At 35.3% G+C, this 27,307-nt stretch overlaps 2 protein-coding genes across 16 annotated transcripts in view; both read right to left on the bottom strand.

The window, feature by feature from the left end:
• LOC105036076 (uncharacterized) overlaps positions 1 to 25,144 on the bottom strand; it is an 85,206-nt gene extending 60,062 nt beyond the window's left edge. Inside the window, 6 exon segments of the mRNA XM_073246195.1 lie at positions 21,163 to 21,186; positions 21,289 to 22,023; positions 22,026 to 22,469; positions 22,472 to 22,639; positions 22,642 to 23,721; positions 23,724 to 25,144. Coding sequence (XP_073102296.1) covers positions 21,163 to 21,186; positions 21,289 to 22,023; positions 22,026 to 22,469; positions 22,472 to 22,639; positions 22,642 to 23,721; positions 23,724 to 25,089 — 3,817 coding nt within the window. The 5' untranslated portion in view covers positions 25,090 to 25,144.
• LOC105036249 (uncharacterized) lies at positions 715 to 17,637 on the bottom strand. 15 transcript variants are annotated; one of them, XM_073246203.1, is made up of 10 exons: positions 14,838 to 14,997; positions 13,408 to 13,481; positions 12,659 to 12,699; positions 12,473 to 12,570; positions 8,369 to 8,470; positions 5,313 to 5,385; positions 3,591 to 5,201; positions 1,981 to 2,114; positions 1,806 to 1,879; positions 715 to 985 (listed from the first exon to the last, which is right to left on the bottom strand). In XM_073246203.1, exons 7-10 carry the CDS (start codon positions 3,624 to 3,626, stop codon positions 900 to 902), a joined length of 330 nt encoding a protein of 109 aa, XP_073102304.1. In that variant the 5' UTR covers positions 3,627 to 5,201; positions 5,313 to 5,385; positions 8,369 to 8,470; positions 12,473 to 12,570; positions 12,659 to 12,699; positions 13,408 to 13,481; positions 14,838 to 14,997; the 3' UTR covers positions 715 to 899. The 15 variants fall into 15 exon arrangements, with proteins under 15 accessions (XP_073102304.1, XP_073102307.1, XP_073102305.1 ...); XM_073246206.1 differs by lacking the exons at positions 12,659 to 12,699; positions 13,408 to 13,481 and adding an exon at positions 14,289 to 14,349 and having other exon boundaries at positions 8,369 to 8,540; XM_073246204.1 differs by lacking the exons at positions 12,659 to 12,699; positions 13,408 to 13,481 and adding an exon at positions 14,289 to 14,349.
• Positions 25,145 to 27,307: the final 2,163 nt, after the last annotated feature.

The following is a 27,307-nucleotide window of genomic DNA, read 5'->3' as shown; positions in this document are numbered from 1 at the left end:
TCTTGCTGCTGTGGATCAAAAATAAAAATGTCAAATGAAATTCGACAAAACAACTGCTCAGCAACTTGTTTTTACCATAGTATGTAAGAACAGTTTTAGGAGACTAATAAACAGTAATAAAAGTTTTTGAGCAATAAAACAGTCATACTAGTTATAATGTTACAAAGGCTGTTATTCTAAAACCTTGGATGGCGTTGGGAGAGAATAGAACTATATAAACAACAAATAGAAGGAAATTAGAAGATTAGTTCAGTACAGAAAAGAAACTTGAACCAAGACAACATGGGGGGGAGACCAAGAAATCTCGAGAAAAAGCATCATATCTGGTCGGCAGGCCAAGATCAACAAACAGGTAAATATTGGGTGGAAGGAGGCCAGATGAATCTGCTGCTTTTAGTTGGGTTCATGGATTACATCTTCCTATTCATCCTTGTTAATTATCATGCACCCAAAGCTTTCTATAGTAGTCGACAAACTGTGGCATAATCTTGTCTTGGGATTCAAAAATCCCACTGTTTGCCTACTCAATGAACTTGATTCAGATTCTGCTGCTTCTCACTACTGTTGTAGGGTGAAATAAGCATGTTTCTATCAACATTCTTAAGGCTTCAACTTCACTTCCACATTCTAATTGTTATATCACTTGATAAAAGAATAGGCAAAAAGATGTTCATAAAATGATTACATGCATGTGAACGAATTATAGCAGCATCATGGAAAAAGGTTTTCTACCATTGAATTATGCACATTAACTTAGTTATATGAAACAAATACATGCGGCTTGAAAAATTGTAATTACATGTATGAGAAATAAGGAATATTTCATGGCTATGAATGTACAATGCTGAGTTGAGACTGAAGTCCACTAGAACAGAACATGTTCTGGAGTAATCTTGATATCATACTGATACTGGAACATTCTGCACATGTTGTTCCTGATCGATGGCTTTTTCCCCCATTACAACAGGGGAGATCAGCTTCCACACTGCATGGTGACAGATATGAAGTGTTAGTTTAGTCACTGAACAACATCACTATGAAATGGATCTTCAAATACTGAATTTGTCCGATCAAACACTCAAGTAGAATGAAATCAATTTTTAGTACCAGAACAATGAGGCCAATGCTGACTTTTATTTAATTTGATTCAATTAGAAATTTCATAAAGATTTTGGTTTATCAAATGTTTATTTTTTTGAGAAATACCAATTCTTTTTTTTTTTTGGATTGTAAGAAAATGTGGTTTAAAGATAGTTCAAATATGATTTGAAAAAATTCAAGATGTATGAGAAAATAATGAGTTATCTGCTACTTGCAGCCAAGAAACACACATATATATAGTTGGAGGACCTATGTTCTTTGTCTTTCTAAAAATTAAAGGATCACAAAAAACTTATCCCATTCTTATTCTTTTAAACAAAAGAATTCAAAGTCTGTTGGTTAAAGAAAATGCTGAAATTTTGATGTCTTTGGAGCAGCATGGATTCACAGAAATGTGGGTTTTCCTTACAAAATAAACATTCTGCTAACAAAATATCACCAAGAACTTTTTTCTTTATTTCATTACCATTTACAAGGTGACAAGCTGCTATCTGAGTACATAAATCTCTCACAGGTTTATTTTATCTTATTTTTTTTTTTTTTTATATATATAGGAGTCCCACTGATGAAACTATAGGAGTTTTGACAAGCACTGTTTTTATCTGGTGTTATAATGGAGTGTGATTTAGTAAAAAAAAAGAAATATTTTACCAAGTTAAGACTCAATCCAAGTGAAAAATAAAAGAATATATATGAGCACTTACAATATATGCTGGCAGCAAACCATTGGTTGATAATTTTCACCCATGTACTAGGCCAACCAACATCGATGCTCCACCTGATACAATGATAATGGTGCCAAAAATCCAAATGAAGTGAAGCCAATCCTCGTACATAATAGGATACATTGAAAGCACATCTCGGTAGAGGATATCTTACTTTCTAGTTGGTTGATCCAACTCCCAGCTAATGAATAGCATTGCAAAATACATTGCTCCCATTGAGAATATGAAGTGGAATATCTCATAACTGTATGGGACATCATCTTCTGATTGAATGTCATCCTTACAAAACTGAATAGTGAATTGTTCAAAATCCATCAAATAATTAATTAAAGTCTAGATACTTACTTCACAGATATTCACCTGAAAAGATTGTGATCAATCCCAGTTTAAAAAGTTGCAATTACAATTGCACAGATAGCGATTAGAAAGCTCTACAGGATAAGAATCATGGAAAAAGCATTATACTTGGTGTGAATGTCATCAGTTGAAAGACAAAACATTTAATTAACTACAACATCTGTCATCCTGAATGATGAAATTTGTCCAGATAATCATATACTAGCATAGATTCAAAAGAAAGGTCAATTGAGCATGAATCATAAATAGATTCAATATCCTGCAATGATGCACCTCACTAAGTTCCTTACTTTACAGTTTCTTTAACTATTTATAATTTTATATACACAAACTATAGACGTACTAATTGGTTTCCCATTTTTCCTTCTTAGATAAAATTGATATAGCAGCCAGTACAATGGAATATACATCAAATCTCTTGTTTAATATGTTCTCGAATATTTAATGTTTCATTCCCTATACAATTTGAAAGTCAGTATATAATTTTTGCATTCAAATTTTGTTGCAATAACTGTCAGAATTAGAAAGTGACATTCCTTCTATAGTAGTGTTGACCTTCATCAAGCCATCTTCTTTCATCATAGGATCAAATTCTTGCAATGATGCTTTTGGAGTAGTGAATTCTACAAAAGTAGTTCAAAGTCTAGCCAGAGCTCGTAACTTTTATTTGTTTACTAAAAGATTTCAAATTTTTAATCTTAGATAAAAAGATAACAGTTCCTTCTTTTCTCACATTCTTGAAAATCAAAAATAGCAGTTGTGAAGAAAACTTCATATCTGTCCTTGTCAATTGAACATTGACGCTGCAACAACTGTTTTAAGGTTTCATTGAATGCCAACTTTCTGTTTTGAGTGGCTAAAAAATTATAGGTGGCTGATGCTAGGAATTATTTTAAGGTAGTTGTATATCAGAGAAATGAAGAGTTACAATCACCATGGGAGGATAATGATGCGTTAGAAACTAGCAATGCTTAAAAATATCCAGGAATATAACCTGATCAACATCCACAGAATCAGTTACAGGGACAAGCAAGATGTGATTAAGGTTATCTTCTGAAGGATACTAATAATGGGCAGCTGATATATGGAAGCATGTTGTAATGGAGCAGGGATCATACACAGGAGGATTCACAGATGGAGACTTACTATATATCAGGAAGGTAAAATGATGCTAGTGAGTGCATGGAGAGTGTCGTCACGAAGGATGGACAATATGGTAAATGATGTACCTTAGGAGTTACACAATGAGTTGATCACAAGATGCAGTGGGAGCAAGCAATAACAAAGGTCTTACAAGATCTCTAAAGAGTAAATATCCAATATCTATGACATACCATGGCAATCAACAGCCTCATTATACAATCAAACAAAAGCAAAGATAAATTTTCAAGTATCTATCCTTCTTACCAGAATGGTAGTCCAGTCACCATCCTCAGCCATCATCTTTTTTATGTTGCATTTCTGAGTGTAAGGTTCCTGTAACGGTGCAAGTCATGTTGTCAAGTACTTTATTGCATTATACAAAACAAATTGTTACCACCTTACTAGGACACACATGAATATATATATATATAGATAAGTAGACAAGTGAAATAACAATTCTAACTGCACAGTAACCATCCAAAGTTCAAGCTGAAGGTTAGAGCTCCAGTTCTTTTAGGATAGCCACATAACTAATCATGATTCTAGAAGTCTTGTGTTGATGATCCTAGACAAGCACAACATTCAGATTAAAAAGAAAAAGTTCATAAGACTTTACAATATTTCAACACATTGAGCTTTCACCATTTAGAAATGCATAGCTTTTCCATGAATAACTTCTCAGACTTGTTTATAAGAAACATATAATCTAACATGAACATAGTAACTGGTAACATATAGCACATAATTTACTATATCTGGATGACAAATGGAAAAATATAGTTGGTGTGGTTTGCTTGGATGAGCCAATGAGAAACGACTCAAAGTTTTGGAGAGTTAACTAAGTCTTCCCCTTTATTATTTTGGTACACGACAAAAATTAAAGCCATGGAGAAGGATATGTTACCAAAATTTTTCTTGCCTTTATTATGTCCTTTGGAAAAACATGAGGATCTGGAATGGATAAAAAATGGTGCTATGGAATGAGAAAATTTATGTTGACAAGAATAACTGAGTTCATAGAGTAAATATGCAGGTGCTTGTACTTATAAATGAGGGATTAGAGCCCCTTATGGGAATGTATTTGACATTTCATACATGTTTTAGCATCTAGATAATCATCATAGGTTAAAGACAGAAAGAATAACCAACTTCAGTAAAAATCCCATGTAATTAGAGGTCTAAACTATCATCAATATCCAATAGCTTGATATCTTTTCAAAATTCTTTGCAATTGCATCATTGATCTTCTTCATTCAATCCAACTATCCAGTCAAGAAAATGTCCATCCAAATATAATATTGTTTTTGTTTGTTAAATTCATTATGACATTAGCTCATGCTATTTGTATGGACTTCTGATAAGCTCCTAACAAGGTCAGAAAATATTATACATTATATATGGCTTCTGATGATATCAGTATTAGATTAAAGACAACAGCTTCTATGTGGTTCGAAGTTTCTTCAACAGTTCTACCCGTTGAATCTCTACAGCACCCACAGACATTGGATTGAGAGGGTGGTGTCCCACTATGAAGGAATATATCATATTTGTGGATTAGAGTTCTTTTGGAAAGGTGTTACTACATAGTTTAAAATCTAGTATTAACATCAACCATCAAGTATCAATACTGTATTATTAATGACAATAAATGTCAAATTCGTCTTGAATAGTTAAAATCCTTGATTTACCTCTAGAACATGACAATATGCCATCTTAAAGAAATTAAAATGTCCTATAACAGTAAAGGGTTTTAATGGCAAATCATGGCATGTTGCATACCTTTCAGCGAAGGCCCCATCTGCTATACTTTTATCATTGTATATTGCTTGGATAATCTTTTACAGTTAAGAGGCACCCTCTATGAACTCTAGTCTTCTGAAGTATTAAAATGACACTTTAGGAGATGATGACAGGTAAATAGTATAATAATTTAAAAGATACTACAAAATTAAGGGAGTGACCCAAGTCTATAAAAGGAAAGCATACCTTTGAATTGCAGACCAGCAAAGGAAAACAATGTATAAACCATGATTCCAGAAGATAAAAGGCCCTGATTAACCTGTTACATAAAGAAGGGGTACTGAAACATCGTATATTTATTTTTTACTTCGTATCAACCATATAATATAAGTCCCAACTCGATACATTCTTTGCTGAAACCATGACCACAACCATAAGCATAACCAGCAGTATTATAGCCCATTTATATGTCAGTGCAATTTCCAAATCATCTACTTTGGAATAAAAAAAAAATTCTGTTGTGCTTCGAACCCCATTCTCTATGATATTTTCAGCGGAAAAAGAGTAAAAAGAAGAAAATAGCGAAAAAGCAAGGATAGTAAATCACATCAATGGGATAGAGACCTCCAAAAGGTTTGCATCAATTTTTTAATCTAATTGCTTGAATTCCTAGTCTAGGGTTTATATATTTTCAAATTGCATAACAAAAGAAAGATGTAATCCTCAAAATATGAGAAAATTACAGATATATAGATATATCTGTGTCTGTAATTGGTTGTTTGTGTGTGGGTTCTTGGGCTGAAGCCCAAAGGTGGATGCCCACCCTTGGACTAGCCATTCTGCTGCACAAGTGAAGCATGGGGGTTTGACTGAACCAACTGCTTCTACTCTTTGTGTCCTAAAAATAGTGCACCACAAAAGACGGTTTCCATCATACAGATGAAGCCATGTCTGCTTTCATGTACCCAATTCAGATTCCATGAGGGGTGTCTTCACACCCTTTGGCTCTCTCACACTCATCTTGAGATAAAAGATCCACAAGATAATGGAAAACAAAGATCAAAATAGAGGTCTTGAACCCTTATTTTGTGAAAATTTTGTCAACAAAAGGAAGCAAAATTTCCAAAATTTCTCTATTGTACTTTCATCTATAGATTGAAGAGTTTGTCTTGCACTCTTGCATCATGTATACATACATACAGAGGAGATCAGTGAGGGCTTGTTGTACCATCGCATTATGACCTCCTGCATCCCTTGAATGTAAGGGGCAATATGATTTTAGACAAGTGATCACACATGTTGCTCCTTTTCCAACAAGCTAATTTTCTCCCTTATTAAATTATTTGTTTTCTGATTTTCAATTATAAAAAATTGATTTTGTAAATTTTAAGCAGAATTTAGAAAAATCTCCTCAATACATTCATAACCCGTATCGTATTTTGTGCACCGAACAAGCACCACACAAATAAAATAGATAACAATGCATTGTCCACTTGCTCGTTCTACAATGGTGAGTATCATACAATTCTAGATTGGTTAATATATTTCAAGGATTAAAGTCTACATATCATGCTGGTGCTAATCATGGGTTGACATGATAAGTATCATGATGTGCCATGTCATCCTGTGTCATCCACATGCTTAGGCACATGCTACAGTCCATGGTAAACAAATGCTTTATTTGACTCACTGACTCATATCAATGTATGCCAATGTGTGTTAGATGCTCACAAGCTTACACCAACCAGAACCTAGCATTCGAGACAAAATTAGGGTATCCTTCTGTCATGCTTGTATCTTGGTGAGATAGGTTTCTTAATTTTGCCTAGAATATATTGAGTAAATTATGCTCAATTTGTACATGAAAATTTTATTCGAATAGGTGATGCATGAAATTCAAGAAAGCTCTATTATTTTTATTTTGGATAAAACTGAAAAATCAAGAAAGCTCTATTATGTTTATTTTGACTGCAACTACAAAAAATCTATTGATTGGATTACTAGAATGGATGCATGCATGCATATACATAGGAACATCTTTAGATCTATATGTGTTTTAATATGCACAGATCATAATAAACAGTTTCGATTTTCAATTTATATGTCCCATCACGTATTTTAGGACAATGGCACAACTGAAATTTATCCATTCCTGCACCTACTTGATGCATAGGTTGGTGGCCGCCAAAACATATAGTTTTTGGTTTCTAGGCATCTTTGGTGGTGTAGATCATGATAGACAATGTGATCTCCAAATAGGATGGCCCATCTTAATTTTTGAATCATTAACTCCTACCATTTTGATTAACCAATTATTATGTAGCTCTTCTGTGTGAATTCATGTATTCTAACACATTTATGAGCATATAAGTGCTTTAGTGTTCCTATCTTATTTTGCAAAAGCAATAAAATGGTGTGGACATATGTAGTAGTAGGGTATGCATCATAACCACTACTTAGTTAAGGTGGCATATGCTTCAGCTAGTTCTGTTATTTTTAGATAAATAAACTACAGATTTATTCCCCTTTCTATGCAAGCTATAGAATGGTGTGGAAATGTGTAGTGGGTTTGCATCATAACTGCTACTTAGTTAAGGCTGCATATGCTTCAGCTGGTTCTGTTATTTTAGGAGAAATAAACTACATATTGACTCTCATGCCCATCACTACTAAATGCTAATGTTGCACTAAAAGGCATAAGAATCAGTTGGTAGTTCGAAACAACAAAATGAGCTTTGACATTATCACCACCCTTTAATTAAGAATGTGAATATGATTGTTTCAACTTTCAATACCCTTCCTATATTGAAGTCCAGTGATATGGCTTAGGAGATATAAAAATTATTATATAACTTAGCATTCTTATATAGCTAATAAGTGAATGGAAAGCATATTTGATCTTTGGGTGTTAACAGTAAAAGGAAAAATCTCTACTACAGTTCACAGTTGATATAATTGAAGTGATAAAGAGAATGTTTGTAAAAGCATGTAACTAGTGCTTGGAAAGTTCTGTGAGTGCTTATTTACTATTCTCTAGCTGTATAGCATTTATGTCATTAGCAAGATCAAATCCCTACTAAGACATCAGAGGAAATTCTTACCTAGGTTTGAAGCCTAGAATTTCATATCAGGATTGAGATTAATTAAATAGATAAAATTCAAATTAATACAAAATTTGGATCAAGAATGGCAATCATTCTTAAATAAACTACTATCTTGAAGAAAGTAAGGGATTAAAAAACATCATCGTGTCTACAGAAATATAGAAAACAGTGCCATTGAAAATTTTCCATGGTGCATACCTTAGAATGTAGTGATACGATCATCATTACTTTAACCAAGATTGCAGTCCATGTGATGAAGAATATGTTGATAGTGCAAGATGTGTCCAGAGCATACATAATCTACATAAGAATGATCCCACAAAAGGAACCAAGGTAGAAAATGGTTGACAAAAACAACCCAAAGAAGCCACTGAAGGTAATAAAAAGATTAATATTGCATCAAGAAATAGAATTTAAATAACATAAGATCAGTTTTATGTGCAAAAGAATTTCTGAAATGACAAAATAATTTCCATTTTTTGGGAAAAAAAATCCTAGGATTTAAATAGCATGAATATCACAAAATATCATTTGTCATAAGTTCTACCACAAATATCTAGGCTATATTGACCTCAATTTTATTTATTAGAGAATATCCAATGCAGTTTTATCCATTTAATCAAATTTATATGTTAACGTTGGAACCCATGCCTAAAAGCCATTTGCATCAAAACACACAATATAGCATTTCATTTCAAAATTTGTTTTATGGATATGCTTTCATGTTGTTATAAAAAGATACTGAAAAATGGCCTTGAGTTGTGAAAGGATCTACATCTTCTATTGGTTAAAATGAACAATGAGATTCAAGCTACACCTTAGGGAGGATTTGTTTGCTCGAATTATTTATAGTTACAACCGAGTTTTTGTATTTTAAAGTATCCTTGCAATGCATAGTTCCTAGGCTCATTAGAGTGTTTAACCATCAAGGGCTTTTCACTTAGAAGAGAATCTCCTTCACTATGTAGTCAATGCCAAGTATTCAATTCCAAGCAGTAAAATTGGTAGGGAGGCAACAACTTTTTCATGCAATAGTTTAAATGTGGCTGCTTAAACTCAAGAAATAGTACTTCATGTAGTATCAGTCTAGTCATTGTGGGTTATCACAATGTTCAATAGTGTAATAAGTGGGATCAGGATGTGTAATCCATTTTAGGACAGAAACCCATAAGAAACAATTTTCTAAAATTAAGTGTTGAAATAGAATTCTGTACTGGGCCGAACCATCCGGTACACTCCACACCATACCGTATCGGGCGCATACCGGTATGCCCAACCACCACGTATCTACACAAGTGTACCATACCATACCGCGTATTAACATTATAGTGGGATTTCCCGATATGGAGTCCGATACCAAGGTGGCGAACCTTGGTTGAAACTATAATGCATGGCTTCATAAATATATATAAATGAGTGTAAACTTATGAAAATGTTTAATCATGGTTCTTTATTAAATATTGATTCCTAGATGACTGATGTATATTTGGGTCTTAATGCTCCTTGACTGCTCACTATGTTTCTATTCTATGCATTCTTCACTATCTTCGGGGGGCCAATTAGTCACTCAGTTTTTATTCTCTGTTACTATAGTGCTAGACCTATGTGCCCACAGTAGAGCTGAGTAGGCAGATAATACTATTATTTGATGTTCCACACTTCCACTACTGCCTTCTCTATGTTTTCATTGATATGTTGCTCATCTAGAAGCATCTCCAAAGTTATTGTGATGATTTTGGAAAGAATGATCTAACACTGCAATAGCATGGAACTTAATTTGCAAAACTTGTCGAGCTGTAAGAGAATGAAATAATTCTCTGAAAGATCCAATAATCCTGAATGCAGATAACTGACCCTCTCATGTAGTGTGTGAATATCATAAATGTAACCGTAAGTCTTAGTAATATGTGTATTTGGGGTGATTTGATAAATATAAATCATAAACAAGCCAGAAATGTAATGGTAGTATGGCTTTATAGTAGTTTCCAATAAACATATGGGTTTAATCTATCCTTTTCCACCTTTAAGTAATAGATAGATGGACCAAATCAGGCTACTTTCTCTTTTTATGGACGGATTTGATCATCCAATTGCTGCAAGTCCTTCAAATACATAGATGGACCAGATTGGTCTGTTTCATCTGCATAATAGACAAACCTGACCATCCCAATGGCTGCAAAAACCTTTCTAATAAATAAATGGGTTAGATCAGCACACATTTTCCGTATTAGTTGGCAAAAGGCTTCTCTAGTAAATAAACAATCAGATTTGCCCATTTTATCTTAAAGGAAGCAACCGATCATCTCACAGTTCCCAAAGCCACATCTATTGATAAATGGACCAGGTTGGATTGTCTCATCTATTTAGTGGATAAGGCAGAATATCCAAGAGCTACAAAAAGCAAGTTTATGAATATCGTGTTTGGAGAAAATGCATCCAAATGCAATAAGCAAGTGTGATTCTCATGTGTTGAAGCAAGTATATGGCTTCTTCAAGGTAATAAATACTTGAGAGGGCTCAGATGATTTTCTTAGTACATACCTGCAAAACCTACTAATTGAACCTCAACTTCGAGTGTACCTTTAAATATAGGACCAAAGTTTATAGCTACCAGTACCAGCATAGATATCTTATTCAAGGTACCTTATATGGTCTTGATTGTATGCTACAGTGTGGTAGCATACAAAGTCATGATAATGCATCCATGTGCTGGGATGGCAAAGATCAGGTAACTACGTGTATTGGCAAGGCACTAGTACAGGGATTGTAAGTGGTATGATGTGGTACTTAAATCCTTGTCTAGGACCATACTCATCAATATATTCAAAAAAATTGAAAAGCCAGCAAGTCAGTATAACCATCCTGAAGCACCTAGTTTGGGTCATGCTGAACCATACCAGTGGTAGACTGGGATGGTTCTAGCCTTTGAAATGAAACATCGGCAAGGACCAGGGGAGGTAGAAGGAAAGAGAAGAAAAGAGAGAGAGGAGGGGAGGGAAGGAGAGAGAGAGGGAGAGACGGCCTCCAGAGGTTGCCGGAGGCCACTGCCGCTGCTGTCGAGGTGGTGGATGTCTGGATTGATCAAAATAGAAGCTTTGACCCTTATTTCATTTTTTATTTTGATTTTATCAGGTGAAGTCGGCAACACCGTTGCCGATTTCATTGGAAAATCGCAAAAAAGAAAAAGAACAAAGAAGTTGGCAACGATATTGCCGACTTCACTTGATAAAACCAAAATAAAAAACAAAATAAGGGTCGAAGCCCTTGTTTCGATTGATCCGGACATCATCACCTCGATAGCGGTGGTGATGGCCTCGACGGCCCTCCGATGGCCTTAGAGGCCTCTCTCCCTCTCCCTCTCTTTCCCTCCCTTCTCTCTCTCTTTCCTTCTCCATCTCCCCCTCTCTGCTACATCTGTTCAGGCCTGGTACCAAACGGCACGAGGGCATACCAAATTGTGTCGTTGACCAATCAGTACAAGCTCTATTACTAGCACAGCCAATCTTGTAGCAATTAATGCCAATTTTGTTTGGTTAATGATTTGCAATTTGTTTTAGGCCTTAGTTTGGTCTCAAGACCACACATGTATGAAGAGACAAATTAGGGCAAGAGCATGTGATCTGGTCAAGGGCCTCCAGGCTTTTTGTAGAAATAAACCAAGTTGAAAATCTTTATTCTAGGGTTCAAGCTTGTCCAAAAGTCATTCAGTTGGATGCTGTGACTGATAATTGTCGTCCACATTTATTGTTCATTATCAAAGGGATACATAAGGACCCAAACAATCTTTATAATTTTTCAATACCTTCTACAGTCATATCGTTGTTCAATATTAGATCTGGAATGCCAGGCATGTAAGGAGGCTATTTTGTCAATTGGTTAGATAATGAAGCATGTCTCTTGGAGGAAGTGTGTATGATGTTGTTATCCCTCCTTTGTTTCTTCTTATTTAAAATTCTGCTATTTGAAATGTATTAGGAGATATTGGCTTGTCCCCTGTAATATTAAATTTTCTGGTTTACATGTAAGTTTCAGGATTATGTCATCTGAGAAAAAGGATAGCAATGCATAGGCCATCTTGGTAATACCCTTTTTCCATATGGTAAGCAAAAATAGTTCTTTTCGTGTTCTAGAGCAGAATATAGGACATCTATTGTCAACTGCAAATACTCAAAAATCCAATACTCATTGTTAATACTTATTTTGTCATTGTCAATAAAAAAGCAAAACCTCAGCAATTACAAATATAAAGATGGAAGAGGAAAAATCAAATGCATTATTGTGATTGTGGAGATAATGTTTTACCATTTTTTAGACTGCAAATCTGCAAATCTTGCATCCATTAACTATCGCACCATGAGAGGAAGTGAATCATGCTTATGAGCTGGAGAAGAAGAAAGATCCTATACAATCAAAAACAAAACAAGGTCAAATATTTATTATACATCCTGTAAATTTTCATTCATGAGAACATAATGGCTATAAACTAACCAGCTTAAACACATATTTCAATGAATACTTCTTCAGGATTCCTAGCAAAGAAAGGAATAGTAAAACCATTATAGTGAATCTATGAAATATGCATGTTCTATGTATTGGCTTATATCAGAGTTGAATAAATTTTATGTGGTTTGGTCATTCATTGGTGGCAACACATATGATGTGCATATCCGTTTTGACTCTGCTATAATAAAATAACTCATAGAATCCAACAAATCTCTTTACATTTCGTAATATCAAAGCCATGAGTTTTTCATGCTGGTCGTGCCCTACATACTCCATTTGACCCATTTCCAAGCATCTGCATTCCGCCACTGCTGACCTCTCTATCCCTGGCACCAACCAGAAAGTGTCTTGCATCTTCAGCTACCCAAGATGCCAATGAGCTCCCACCTAGCACCATCTTGTGGCTTAAGCTTCAGCATGCCCTAATCAGCCAACCTGTGATCTGATGGTCAGCAATTGTCTACCAATAAACTACCTTGCATTAACAAGGATGGAAGTTTCATGCCTATTAATTGGATATCTAGCATCACAGTGATCTGGATACAGGACTGGCCTCATAGAGAGAGAGGGCTTTACTAACTAAACTATGGATTGGTTAACAAAATTAAATGCCACTCAAGCCTCCTCTCTTCTCACCGCCCCAGCCCCCCCCTCCCCCAACAACAAAAGGGACATCATGGTTCCATCCCTGCATTATGGTATGGTACCACTGGGTGTATGGTGCTGGTACTTACCAGTATGATACAGTGCAACCACCACAGAAGTGACCAGCTCGGTTTGGTACTCATACTTCAGTTCATATTGAACCCTATGTTTAACAAGACATGTACCAGCCATCCTTTAGAGCATCATAAGTTTAATCCCAAGCTAAATAAGATACAAATAATATCATTCAGCATCTTATTAAGACAAAAAATGCACACATAGCTACAAGCATGACAAAACCTATAGCAGATTGATTGTCGTGACAACCTACCTACAGATCATCAGTTTTCTAAGCTACACTATACTGTTTAGCATGTGTCTATGGGTCTGCAAACTTATGCATCTTGGACAGATGTATCTTATGTGGGTTAAGCATTTGACATATTGCAACAAGATGCTTCCTGTTGCTGCACCCACCACCACTTTTGTTCCCGTTCTATGCAACAAATTTTCAGGGCTTAACAATTGGTGGAGGCAGTTGACAGAAAAATAAGATATTCAAATTCTGGCAGGGTAGAAAAAAGAAAAGGAAATAAAGGACAATGATAAGTTAATCTTCACATTGAGGGGGGAGATGAAATACAAAATTAAATTACCTAGATAGTGACTTGTCAATAATATACATAAAAAGACATGTAAATGTAATAGAACATTTTTTTGGAAAAGTGGCAACTTATCATTGAGTGTGATTAAAACTATTTTCTTTAATCACTTCTTGATGTTTGCTTTTGATAAAATTCAAATTCTACATTAGCAATTTCAATGGAAAATTCTGTAAGTGTGAAAATTTGAAGAAGACAGATAAAATATATAAATATAACGGTCATAAAATAAGATTATAACTGCAAATTCAAATTCAAATTACGCATGGATGCATGCAGAAAATGTATTTGGCATTATTAGAATTTACATAAATAAGAAGCACATGGAAGGATTACAAAATTACCCTGCACCTACGTGTGCAACTTCACCTGCAAAAAGAGAAAGGTAAAGTAGCTGTTATTTCATGAATTCATGTCCTTTTTTGCCGTGGAAGATTCTTTTGGTTCTTTACTTCCTAGCTTCATGGTGGACAGAACTAAAACCCATACATACACACACACACACACATTATTAATGTACATATACAGTATTCTCAGCAAATTAGCTCCTAATGTCAAAAAGTGGAAGGACATACAGAAAATTTGGAATCTCCGTTCAAGGTTTATATATTAGCAGCTCTGCATAAAATCAACAACTTATCATCCTTCTGACATTAGGATTTGTAAATGCAAAAAAAGGATACTGTTTTATAATGGAAGAAATTGGCATAATGACATTACAGTTTTGTAGACTAAAAAAGTACAGGGAAGAAACCTCCATGATCTAGAGAAACCACATAAACTGTTTCATGTTGAATTAGATGATACAATTACATTCAGGAAAAAAAAAATTCATGCTTGATGACTTCTTAGCATACCATATAATTGGATGAAACCTGAAGAGATGATGAATGGAGCCATCACTGACAATAGATATATAGCAACCTTTAAAGCCCATCATCTGGAATGCCATGAGTTGCGAGCTTCTTGCAGCTTCTCAGCTCTAAATGTAGTGACAAACATAAAAGAGAAAAATATCTGAAAATATTTGTCAAGGTTCCTAATAAATTAACTTTTCATAAGTTTACACCCACTGAAAGATTTCTTCCACAAAATGTAAGTGTGGAATTACAGCCATGAAGGACTTTATTTGACATTATTATGTAATATTCTGATAATAATGATAATGACTAGCTATATACAAGACTTTAGCTAGAAAAAGAAAAAAACTGGAAGCTCATTGAATTGTATTTATTGAAGGATATGAAGCATCATAAGCTTATACGAAGCATGCCTGCAGCATCAAACACTCACCACCATCAATTCCACATACCGTAATATCTGGAAAGATAATGAAAACATTAAAACATGATTTACATGATAATGAGCTTGTAAATCATATGGCACATCTCCTGCTCAATGTGAGATAAGAAGCCTAAAAATTAAAAATGCTACTCTTCCCAAATTAATGGAACAACTGTTTTTCAATAAAATAAGGAAATGCATTATAGCAGATTACAACTACAAAGATTAGTCTTGTCCCCCCAAAAAAAACTGAAAAGAAAGAAAGAAAGGGATTTAATATACCAGTGTAGATATATCTGGTTGCTTCCCGATGTAAGCAACCTGAAAATTAAAAATGTTATTCTTCCAAGATTAATTGAAGTAACTGTTTTTTTAATAAAATAAGGAAATGGATTATAGCTGATTACAATTACAAAGATACTCTTTCCTCAAAAAATAAAACAAAAAAAAAAAAAAAAAAAAAAAAACTTAGAAAGGTATTTAATATACCAGTGATATATCTGTAAAGACAGGCATTATTCATTTTCCTCTCAAAACAAAATTATTTATTCATTGAACAAGTACCGTTGTGATAATTAAAGATAGTTCAAGAGAAGAAAATTTTAATATCATGGAAGTTTTGAGTAGATTATAATTTGCTCATGGATAAGAAAGAATTGTGAAGGATTTATCCATTCCATTTTGTGCAAGGTTCAGAACTGTTAGTCAATAAGTAGCAGACCAGAGTATAAAGATCACAGCTTAGAGTAATTTTTCATATTATTTATGAAGTGCATATCAAGACTATTAACTAAAGCATGAACTTATTTAATATGTCAAATGCTCAATATGAAGAGGCATACATGATGGACTGAATAATGACCTACAATGAAGAATGTGGAGAAATTTGTGCCCATATTCATGAACAAACCAGCCAATAAATTTGTAAGAAAGAATATAAAACCATACATGTGTCGAGTTTGCAATGACTGTTTTCTTTTGACTGAATATATTGCACTTTCTTGTTTTGCAAATATCAATTGCTCCCAAGTCTGTGTTTCCTCACTGTTGTCACTTTCTACCAGAATATTTTCAGCAGGTTCAATAGGCATTCTCATTCTGCAAACAAACAACACAAAAGATTAATGATATTTAATATTGGTAATTTTTTCCAACCATCTGAGATAATCTAGACTATTTTGGTTGGGGTCATGAAAGAACTAGAACATGGATAATAAGGGGAATTCAGTGACAATATGTGGCCACTGGGTTATGTCTTCATAGAAGTGTCACAAACCACCTTTCTTCATTATAAATTCTTGATTCAGACTCCAGCAAACACCCATCTCTGTTTTTGATAACTAGAGTCATTGATTAAGGTCCCTCCTTACCTTAGGGGGTCACCCACAATTTAAACTTGGACAAAATAAAAATTAGGTCCACGATATATATTGAATAATTCTTAACAAATTTCAAGATCAATGCATTGGGTATGTGACTAATTTAGTGCAAGTTACAAGCTGAGGTGTTGCTTGGACTTTCCACACACATAATCAAGAGAGAAAGCAAAAGCGTCAAGGGGAGTTGTAAGAGAGAATGCAGACTGAACAAGATTTTCATTCTTTCCTAGAGTGTTAATGAAATTTGAGCCAAAATGAGCTCAGTATATTAAAGATTATTATTTCTCAAAATTTTAAAGCTTCAAACATATCTAAAAGATGTATAAATGATTTGACATGGCATTTGACATGGCTTGGATGGATAGTGCCAGGCAAAGACAGTCTAGTAGAGGCTAGTCTGCCCTTGGACAAACGCATTTTATTGCAGTACAATGATTTTAAGTTCTATTTGGTGTTCCATGCATGAAGGATCACATACAAGCAAAACTAAAACTTTGTCATCACAATGCTCATCTTTAACGTCCTTCACAATCTTCAATTCTTTCAAGAAAGCACCTTGCTGATTCTTAAACACCACCATGCTTGAAAACCCCAACCAAACATTAACAAAACCAATAAAGCAAGCAACTTCATTTATCAAAGAAACAACACATCAAGCAGAACTCATGTGTCACCCTCGGTGCCCATACTTTTCAGGCTTAAACCAATAATAAATAATCGAATCCTCAATTCTCATCAAATATAGATTCAAAAATCTCAACGAGCAGCATATTTATTCAATTATTCCAGATAAACAACATACTTGTGAAACACAAAACATAAAAAGGAGAAAAAACATGCAACTTTCTCTATCGAAAGTCAAAAGAATTACAAAAGGAATCATAAAACGAAGAATGACATAATTGGGTAATAAAGAACTCACGTTGTTCGGGGTTGAATGCAAGAAATCAGCGATACCAAACACGCAGCTGCTCTTCAACTCTTCCTCTCCCTCTTCAATCCTTCAAATAACAGCCTTAGTCCGTGGTGGGCCCCCGACAACCTTCTGCAAAATTACCGAAAGCCAGGAAACCCGTGGATATCAAAACAATCTGAACCGTTCTTTAGATCTGACGAAATGAAGTGCCGTCATCGGATCAGGGAGAAAGATAAGGTACCGACCAATTGAATGGTTGTGATTTGGTTAATAGGGACAGAGAGGGAGAGGTGTAGGTGGGCCCATCCAAGGCTAGTCCGGGTGTCTCCGAGAAAGGAGACAAAGCTTTGCGATCGCTGGATGCTCTTTTATAATATTTTATTATAATAATTATAATATTATTATTTTTTAAAAGTATATTTTAATATTTTTTAAAAGTAATATTTTATTATTTTAATTTTTTTCGTCCTCTATCCCCTACTTTTTCGCTTCTCCCACCGTCCGCCTTCTCGCCACTGGCGTCCCCGTTGCCGCACGCCACCCCCTTCCTCCTCCTCCTCCTCTACCCTACTCTCCGTTGCTTGGGCCCGCTGCAGCCACCCCGCTTCCTCGTCCTCCTCCTCTGCCCACCTCTCCACCGATCGGATCCGCTGCTTGCCTCCCTGCCACCATGCACCAGCCCCCTTCCTCTGCCCACTTCTCTACCGCTCGCCTTCCCGCCTCCCCCCCTTCCTCCTCTTCCTCCGTCCACTTCTCTGTCGCTCGCCTTTCCGCCACCCCTTTTTTCCTCCTCTGCTCACCACTTCTCCTCCTCCTCCGCCCACCTCTCCACCGCTCGTCTTCCCTCCGCCCCTTTCGTCCTCCTCCACCTACTTCTCCACTGCTCGGGCCTGCCATCGCATGCCGCCCCCTTTCTCCTCCTCCTCCGCCGCTTGCCTTCCTGCAGCTACATGCCTCCCCCCTTCTTCCTTCTTCTCCACCGCTCGTCTGTCCTGCTGCCACACGCCGACTTCTTGGTGGGAAGGGGTGGTGCTCGACTGGGAAGGAGGAAGGAGGAGTGGGGGAGGGGAGGCGGGGAGAGGGCACGACTTCAAAAAGACCACATCAGCTATTTTGCTTTTCAGATTTTCTCTGTGATTTGAGTTTTTTACCATATCAGTCAAGCACATGGTACATTATTGTACCCAAAATAAATAAATAAATAAATTAAAATTAATTGCTGATAAATAAATTAGTACCGTGTTTATTGTCAGATGGATGATTAAAACGAACTTTAAAATACTGTAGCAAAATCCTAGAAATCTCTTTTTAGTGTCGTTGCCCGAAAGAAATCGCAATTCTAAACCTTTCTTGTATTCTACAGTTGATTGTTAGCGGCTGGTGATGGATTTGAAAAGATTGATGGGATTTGATGAAGTTTTTATGAACTTTTGCAAGGTAGTTTAATTTCAAAATCTTTTTCTTGCTAGAGTAGCATGTAGCTAAAGTAGATTTTAAATTTCGAGCTGACGATTGCGTGATGGCGATATTAAAAGATATGATTAGATTAAGCACTTGATTAGGAGCTTAGATGAACTTTGGACATACAAGTTATGGTTGGGGACATTATATCCATGTTAGGTGTGTAGAGCCGTAGGGTAATTCTTTAAAGTTCCTATATTTGGATTGTGTTTTTACCAGTGTTCTTTTTAATTTTAATACAACTTGAGTATTAATATTGTTCTATCAAAATAATAATAATAATAATATTGATGCATTATAATTTTATTAACTATGATTTTTATAAAAAATTTTGTATAATTACTTGAGTAATACAACTTCCGTTCTATGTTGCTTTTTTTTCATTCTTTTTATGTTTCATTAAAGAAATATAGTGGGAATGCTACCTTCTAAGTAATGGTTGTCACGTGTGACTATATTGTTGAATCTCAAACTTCAAATTCTACATTATAAATATTATTATATTTTTTAAGCAAATTAATAAAATGTATTATAATATTTTCTTGATAAATAAAATGAAGTACAAATCGCGGTCAAGAAAAGATAAAGCTAAAAAAGAAAGGAAAAGGCGCAGACGAAGCGGAGATGGGATGTCCAAGCCCAAGATACCATATCAATGCCGGCCTATGAATAAATTATGATCCAAGCAGAATAAACAAGAATCCGGCCCAAGTCCAAAATAAACAACAAGAGACCTAAATGAAATGGTCCTCTGTATTTTTTTTTTCCGAAATTCCTGACACAAAAATGCCAGTTCTCATATTTTCTTGGTTGATGTGAGTGCCTGCTTACAAATATATCTCTCCGTGGTGGGCAGGTGCTTATTGTGCCAGATTGACGAGTCAATAAGCAAATTAATTTCTGCGATATCTCAATCAAGATAACCTTACAATTTCTAATAATAAAAGCATGAAGAAATCTATCTGTTGGTTGATATGAATATATTGCATAAAACACTTATCTGTACAACACATAAATAAGAGAAATTAAGGTTTGCTGACTCTCTTGAACCAAAAAATGAAGATAAATTGTATATTAAATGATGGCTACTTTTGGCAAAATATTTATTTTCACCGTACCTTGACATGGATTAGGTGGCATAACTTAATCATGTCCAAAGGTTGGGAGTTTGGCCGTGCCTCTGTAGTAGATAGCCATTGAGATATATTTTGCATTGTCGGACGAGAATGCGGATTGTTATCCAAACATTGAAATGCTATCATTATTACTGCAACTAACTCATCTGCAACTTCAGTTGTAGGAGGTAATAGTCGTGGGTCTAATATATCTTTCAAGAATAGTTTTTATCGATTGGAGAAGATAAAGTAGAAATGACTTCGCTCGGATGCTTGCCCATTACAATCTCTAGTGTTATGACTCCAAAACTATATACATCGCATTTTCAGTAACCCTCATTGTATATGCAAGCTCTGTAACAAATAAAAAAAATTAAAATCAAATTTTTATCATCAACCACTTCAAATAGAACTAGTTTCGACGATTTAATTAGCTCTATAGTCTATTTATAACTGCAACATAAGATATCTGAGTTAATACAAAAAGTTTAGAGCATTTTCAATTGCGTCTATCCCTTACAAAAGCAAGTCAGCATATAATCAATAATTTACCATATGTTACATACTATAATAGAAATTATAGCTTTGAAATTTTAATAGTATTAAAAGTTAAATAACCATATCTTCATATCCACTTGATCATATGAATGTGACTCCTAGAGAATAACATGTAATTAACTAATCCCAGTAAGAACAAGCAAAAAAAAAAAAAAATCTTTTTCAGAAAAATAATTGTGTTTCTTTGATGAGCATGAAGTGTCTAATGCATGGCTGATGAGCTACTATGGTCATTGCTATGTTACCTTTTTATTATTTTTTTTTGGAGAGCTGGGATTATATACGTTTGTATCTTTTTTAGAAAGATGAAATACATGGACATAGGAAGAGATTATGTGTTTATCTCATAGCGCATAATATAGAGATAAACCTAAAGATGCTCTTAACATTTCTTGAACAATAAAATAAAAAATATAAATAAATTTATAAGGCATTGTTCTTACATCACAAATATAGAATTGCAACATACCTGGTGCCAAATATCCTCGTGTGCCTGCAAGCATACTCCAATTAGATGAATCAGGCTTTAAAAGTCTTGCAATACCAAAGTCCGATATACAAGCCTTGTATTCTGAATCAAGTAGAATATTATTACTTGTTATGTCTCGGTGTACTAATGGTGGAGTGCAATCATGGTGCATGTATGACAGACCATAAGCAATATGTTTTACAACATCCACTCTCTTAGGCCAGTCCAATTCAAGGGCACATTCACTTCGGAGAATATTTGCCAAACTTCCTCTCTCCATGTATTCATAAATAAGAAACTTACTCTGTGCATTGGAGCCAAAACCATAAAGCTTCACAATATTCCGATGTCGGATCTGGGTTAGTGCTTGTATTTCAATCCAAAAAGTTTGCATGCTTGGTGAGTTTTCAATTCCTGATGGATGAAATTTTTTCACAGCTACAAACTCACCGCTTGGCAGCAGTGCTTTGTAAACACCCGAATATGCTCCCGTGCCAATGCAGTATTTGTCATCAAAATCCTCAGTTGCTTCGATGATGCTTTTGTATGCGTCGACTCCACTGAAGTTCCAAATAGAGTATTCACCACCTTCAATACTTGCAGCATGTCTTGTATGTTCCTTCCTTATCAGAATTAGCAAAGCACATATGACAAATAGAAATAAGAGAAATAAGCTTCCCAGACTAGAAACAATGATCAACAAGAGAAGTTTGTGGTGCTTATTTGAATCATCTTTGCTTGTTGTAAATGAGCCACATGAAGGCAAACCCTTCACTACACCACACAAGCCCTTATTGTGGATAAACCACTCTAACGAAGCATTCTGGAAAATTTTGCTGTTGGGCAGCGGACCTTCTAATTATTGTATGATAAGTCTATAGATAACAAGCTTATCATATAACTCAAAGAAGGTGGAACATGACCAGTCAACTCATTGTGTGATAGATTCAGATCTTGTAGCTTATCTAGTTTGCCAAATTGTGATGGTATCTCTCCAGTAAATGAGTTGTGGCTTAGATCTAGGAAGTCATCCAGGCTTACTAGATTTCCAATTTGAAAGGGAATACTTCCATTTAAATGATTGTTTCCAAGCTTCAGCACGCGAAGTTTCGTGCAGTTACCTAATTGTTCTGGTACCCTTCCTTTTAGTCGATTTGCTGATAGATCAAGAATCTCCAAACTAAGTAGTTCTCCAAATTCTGGATATACCTCTCCAACAAGTTGATTGTTGCTCAAAGTCAAGTTATATAGATGAGTCAACTTGCTCAAATCCTTTGGAATCTCTCCTAACAGATTGTTTGAGGAAGATCAAGTACTTGCAGTTGAGTTAACTTTCCAAGTTCTGGTGGTATGTTTCCTGTAACTTTGTTGTTGGAGATTCCTAAAAATGATAAATTATGACATCCTCCCCAATTTGATGAGAGCTTACCAAACAATTTGTTGAAGCTTAAATTTATATACCATAAATGTGGATACACCCAAGATTTTCAGATATATCCCCGGATAGTTGGTTATGCTCAAGTCGGACTCTACTTAGGCTTGTACAGTGTTTCAAGCTTTTGGGAATTGGACCTCCAAAATGGTTATTGTTCAAAGTGAGATGAGCTAGAACTCCTCCTTTGCATATGTCATGGGGTAAATGGCCAGAAAAATTATTGTTTGTCAAGTCGAGGAGTTTCAAATTTGTAATATTGTTAAATTCCTGAGGCAAAGAGCCAGATAGTCGATTGTCAAATAAGGGCAGATCAGTAAGATTGGTTAAGCTTCCAAAAGATGGAGGGATTGAGCCAGAGATATGATTTTCATGAAGCTGCAAGATTTTAAGCTTGGTTAAATTTCCTATACCAGCAGGGATTGGACCATGTAAAAGATTGGTATTGATCTCCAAATCTCTCAACCTTACTAGATTTTGTATTTTATGAGGAATTGATCCAGAGATCTGATTTTCAAAAAGGTACAAGATTTCAAGCTTTGTTAAATTTTCTATACCAGCAGGGATTGAACCACTTAAAAGGTTGGTATAGATTTCCAAATCTTTCAAGCTTACCATATTTTGTATTTCATTAGGAATTAGTCCAGAGATCTGATTTTCAAAAAGGTGTAAAAGTTCAACCTTGGTTAAATTTCCTATACTAGCAGGGATTGAACCATCGAAATGGTTGGCACTTATGTCCAATTTTGTCAAGCTCACTAGATTTCCTGTTTCATGAGGAATGGAACCAGAGAGATGATTATTCCAAAGGAACATAATGTTAAGCTTGGTTAAATTTCCTAGACCAACAGGGATTGGACCATCTAAAAGGCTGGTGTAGATTTCCAAATCTCTCAAGCTTGCCAGATTTTGTATTTCATGAGGAATTGGTCCAGAGATCTGATTTTCAAAAAGGTACAGGATTTCAAGCTTTGTTAAATTTCCTATACCAGTAGGGATTGAACCATCTAAAAGGTTGGTATTGATTTCCAAATCTCTCAAGCTTACCAGATTTTGTATTTCATGAGGAATTGGTCCAGAGATCTGATTTTTAAAAAGGTACAAGATTTCAAGCTTGGTTAAATTTTTATACCAGCGGGGATTGAACCATCTAAAAGATTGTTACTGATTTCTAAATCTCTCAAGCTTACCAGATTTTGTATTTCATGAGGAATTGGTTCAGAGATCTGATTTTCAAAAAGGTATAAGATTTCAAGCTTGGTTAAATTTCCTATACTAGCAGGGATTGAGCCATCTAAATGGTTGGTGCTCATGTCCAATTTTGTCAAGCTCACTAGATTTCTTGTTTCACGAGGAATGGAACCAGAGAGATGATTATCCCAAAGGAACATAATATTAAGCTTGGTTAAATTTCCTATACCAGCAGGGATTGAACCATCTAAAAGGTTGGTATTGATTTTCAAATCTCTCAAGTTTACCAGATTTTGTATTTCATGAGGAATTTGTCCAGAGATCTGATTTTTAAAAAGGTACAAAGTTTCAAGCTTGGTTAAATTTCCTATACCAGCAGGGATTGAACCATCTAAAAGGTTGGTATTGATTTCCAAATCTCTCAAGTTTACCAGATTTTGTATTTCATGAGGAATTTGTCCAGAGATCTGATTTTTAAAAAGGTACAAGGTTTCAAGCTTGGTTAAATTTCCTATACCAGCAGGGATTGAACCATCTAAAAGGTTAGTACAGATTTGCAAATCTCTCAAGCTTACCAAATTCTGTATTTCATGAGGAATTGATCCAGAGATCTGATTTTCACAAAGGTACAAAATTTCAAGCTTGGTTAAACTTTCTAAACTGGTGGGGATGGAACCCGTCAGCTGATTGTATGAGATTCTCAAATCCAACAAATTCACCAGTCTTCCTAATTCCTCAGGGATGGTACCTGAAAGGTTATTTTGGTATAGGTATAAAAAGTTAAGCCTTGTCATATTACTTAGCCAAAGAGGGATGGAACCACTTATCTGATTTTCACTAAGATTCAAGGAGTTGAGCTTTGTCAGCGAGCCGATCTGTAGTGGAATTATTCCGGAGAAGTTATTAGTGCAGAGATCAAGGGAGGTGAGCTTGGAAAGAGCAGCTATGGTGGGAGGGATGCTTCCATAGAGCTTGTTGGATGTGAGGTTGAGACTGATGAGTGATGACAGGGAGGAGAGATTGAGAGCATTCAGCGTTCCTGCCAGACCCATTTGGGATAGATTTATCTCCCTGATCACACGTCGGCCTCGACGTGTGATGTTGCATGTGATTCCAGTCCAGTTGCATGGACTGGTGTCGAGGTTCCAAGATTCAAGTGATCCTTGGCTTTGGAGGCTGGCTTTCCACTGGAGGAGGGCCCTTCCTTGGGATGCAAGTGAAGCTGATGCCAAGACAAGAAGAAAAGAAAGGATTAGAAACAGAAGAAGGGAGGAGAGGAATTTTGGAGGTGACACAGATTCCATAGCTGAAGTTGAGATAGGCCTAAGGTTTTTTAAAGTTCTTTTGGTTGTTGAGACCTAGAGAGTTTGAGGCCTTTTATAGCTACCATCTAGTGGCACAATCCCCTGCATGTCTACGTGCCGTGAGGGACGGGTGATAGAAATTTTTGTGAAGCTTTAAATGTTTCAAGCTGAATGGGGGTTGGCGGTTAGTATTGTTCGCTTTCTTCTAATTAATAATAGATAGGTGGTCAACCCCTCCCCTTGTATCAAAAGGAGGGAAAAAAAAAAGAAAAAAAATTTTTTACGGAAACTCCATGTGTGACCGCATGTCATGCTCTTTTTTAAACTCTCTACCTAGTCTCCACCAGTGCTTTGGACCTCAAACTCATCGATTAGTGGTTGTTGTCAGCTTATAAAAATCCTCGATGATTGGCGTACTGTAGCACCACGTGGCACACATGATGTAGAATATAATTTCTCCCACTCATGTCCCTCTCTCATTTGAGTACCTCATAAAAATCGATGCATCATTAAAAGTCAAAAAGAAGGGACAGCATTTCATCCTCAAGTTACAATGAACGGTGGAAGTTATTTAACCTTTAAAATACACATCATGGGGAAGAAAATGAGCATCCTAGAAATTAAAGAATCCAAGCTCGGCCACTCGTCATACAACAAACCATGATAGAGATAGATAGGGGATTAAAGCGACAACGTTATTGTCCCTTATAAATATCTAAGTCTCAAACTTTATCCTAAATATTGTCAAGTCCAGACTCTCTGTTGTGCATATTCTACACCAAAGAGGGTTGTGAATCAGCCCCCATGTCATCCATCATTGAAACACATGGCTAACATTCATTATCAAATAAGCTGGGCATGAATATGAGCCATAGCCGTCCATTTTTGAAATAGACGTACGTTGTAGTAGTTATCCAAAGATGCACGTTCATTATAGTGCAAAAGAGGCACAATAGATGATCCTAGTTCGTTATTATCAACCCGAGATGCTGGATAAATCTACCCTTATGTTTGAATGGCACACTTAAACAGCAATAAGTGGAACGCCTCTTGTTTCAAAAAAATAGAAATTGGTTAACTATACTCTTCTTACACTCATATTTTACGCATTGAAATGGCAGCAAAAATTAAATTAGTTGAAAATATATCTCAATATAATCGAAAGTATATCTGATAAAAGTTTTAAACTTTTAAAACTGTTCCAATCATCTGCTTGCATGATAGCGTGTGAAGGAAAGAAGAGTATTAGTCCATGAATATCGGAAAAAACTTTGTAGTGTCTTAACAGAAAATGTTTCTTATGCAGGAAAAGAGTGCCATATAGCATTATAAATATGGAATATCAAAAGGTGCAAAGTCTTTGACATATGTTACATTTCAGTTCTGCACATCAATCTATGCTCTATATTTATTTAAATTTGCAAAAGATGACTCAATGTACAAGACTCCTACGATTATGGAGTTTGCAAGGGCTAAATATACTTAATCTTACTCTTACATGCAGTGCGGCTTTTCCCATATTTTGGACATATAACGCACCTAGATTACGATATAGCTACCTTACCATTATGCCAAGACTCACTCTTACTCAATTAACTTTTAAATTAATATTTTTTTAATTACAATGCTTTGGATGGTCCGCTTTTTTCATCAAATCACCGAAACACAATTCAGCTATTAACCTATATTTCTATGGCTAGCTAGCATTATATCAATTAGTCAGAATCTATAACTGCATAGAAGAGGCCTAGGATTCGAGACTTGGCTGGTGACTTGGAATTTCTATGAGATGAATCAACTGCTACAATGCGAACCAATTCAAACTTTAAACAAATCAATATTAATTGTATTTAAGTCAATACCATTCTATTAATTTAAATGGCCATACATGTATAGCAATAATTACTGTACTTATGATTTTAAAGTGCTTGGTGGTATGACAGCATCCTATTATGATTTATTTATGAATCTTTCTTGCTTTTCTGTTGATATTTCTATTTTATATCTTTTAGTGATTTATTGATGTTTCCGTTTATTTATTTTAAGAATATTTCTTGCTTTTCTGATAATGTTCTCATTTTTTATCTTTTATCTTGTTATTTTGTACTTACCGTCTATGCTAAATTCTTCAATGTAGTAAGTTTTCAATCTCTGTTTGCCATATGTAATTTTATGTTTTGTCTTACATGTGAAAATGAAAAGTTTTTTCAACACCGGT

The sequence above is a fragment of the Elaeis guineensis genome, chromosome 11 (genome assembly GCF_000442705.2).
Source record: "Elaeis guineensis isolate ETL-2024a chromosome 11, EG11, whole genome shotgun sequence".
Lineage (NCBI taxonomy): Eukaryota > Viridiplantae > Streptophyta > Magnoliopsida > Arecales > Arecaceae > Elaeis > Elaeis guineensis.
The sequence above is the reverse complement of the archived record's forward strand: the minus strand, read 5'-3'. Positions and strand labels throughout refer to the sequence as shown.

Coding starts and splice junctions, on each gene's coding strand:
- LOC105036249 (XM_073246213.1), bottom strand. CDS start 3,626: ATGATGGCTGAGGATGGTGACTGGACTACCATTCTG. Junction 2,115..3,590: donor GTGACTGGACTACCATTCTG/GTAAGAAGGATA, acceptor TTCACTATTCAG/TTTTGTAAGGATGACATTCA. Junction 1,880..1,980: donor TTGGATCAACCAACTAGAAA/GTAAGATATCCT, acceptor TCATTGTATCAG/GTGGAGCATCGATGTTGGTT.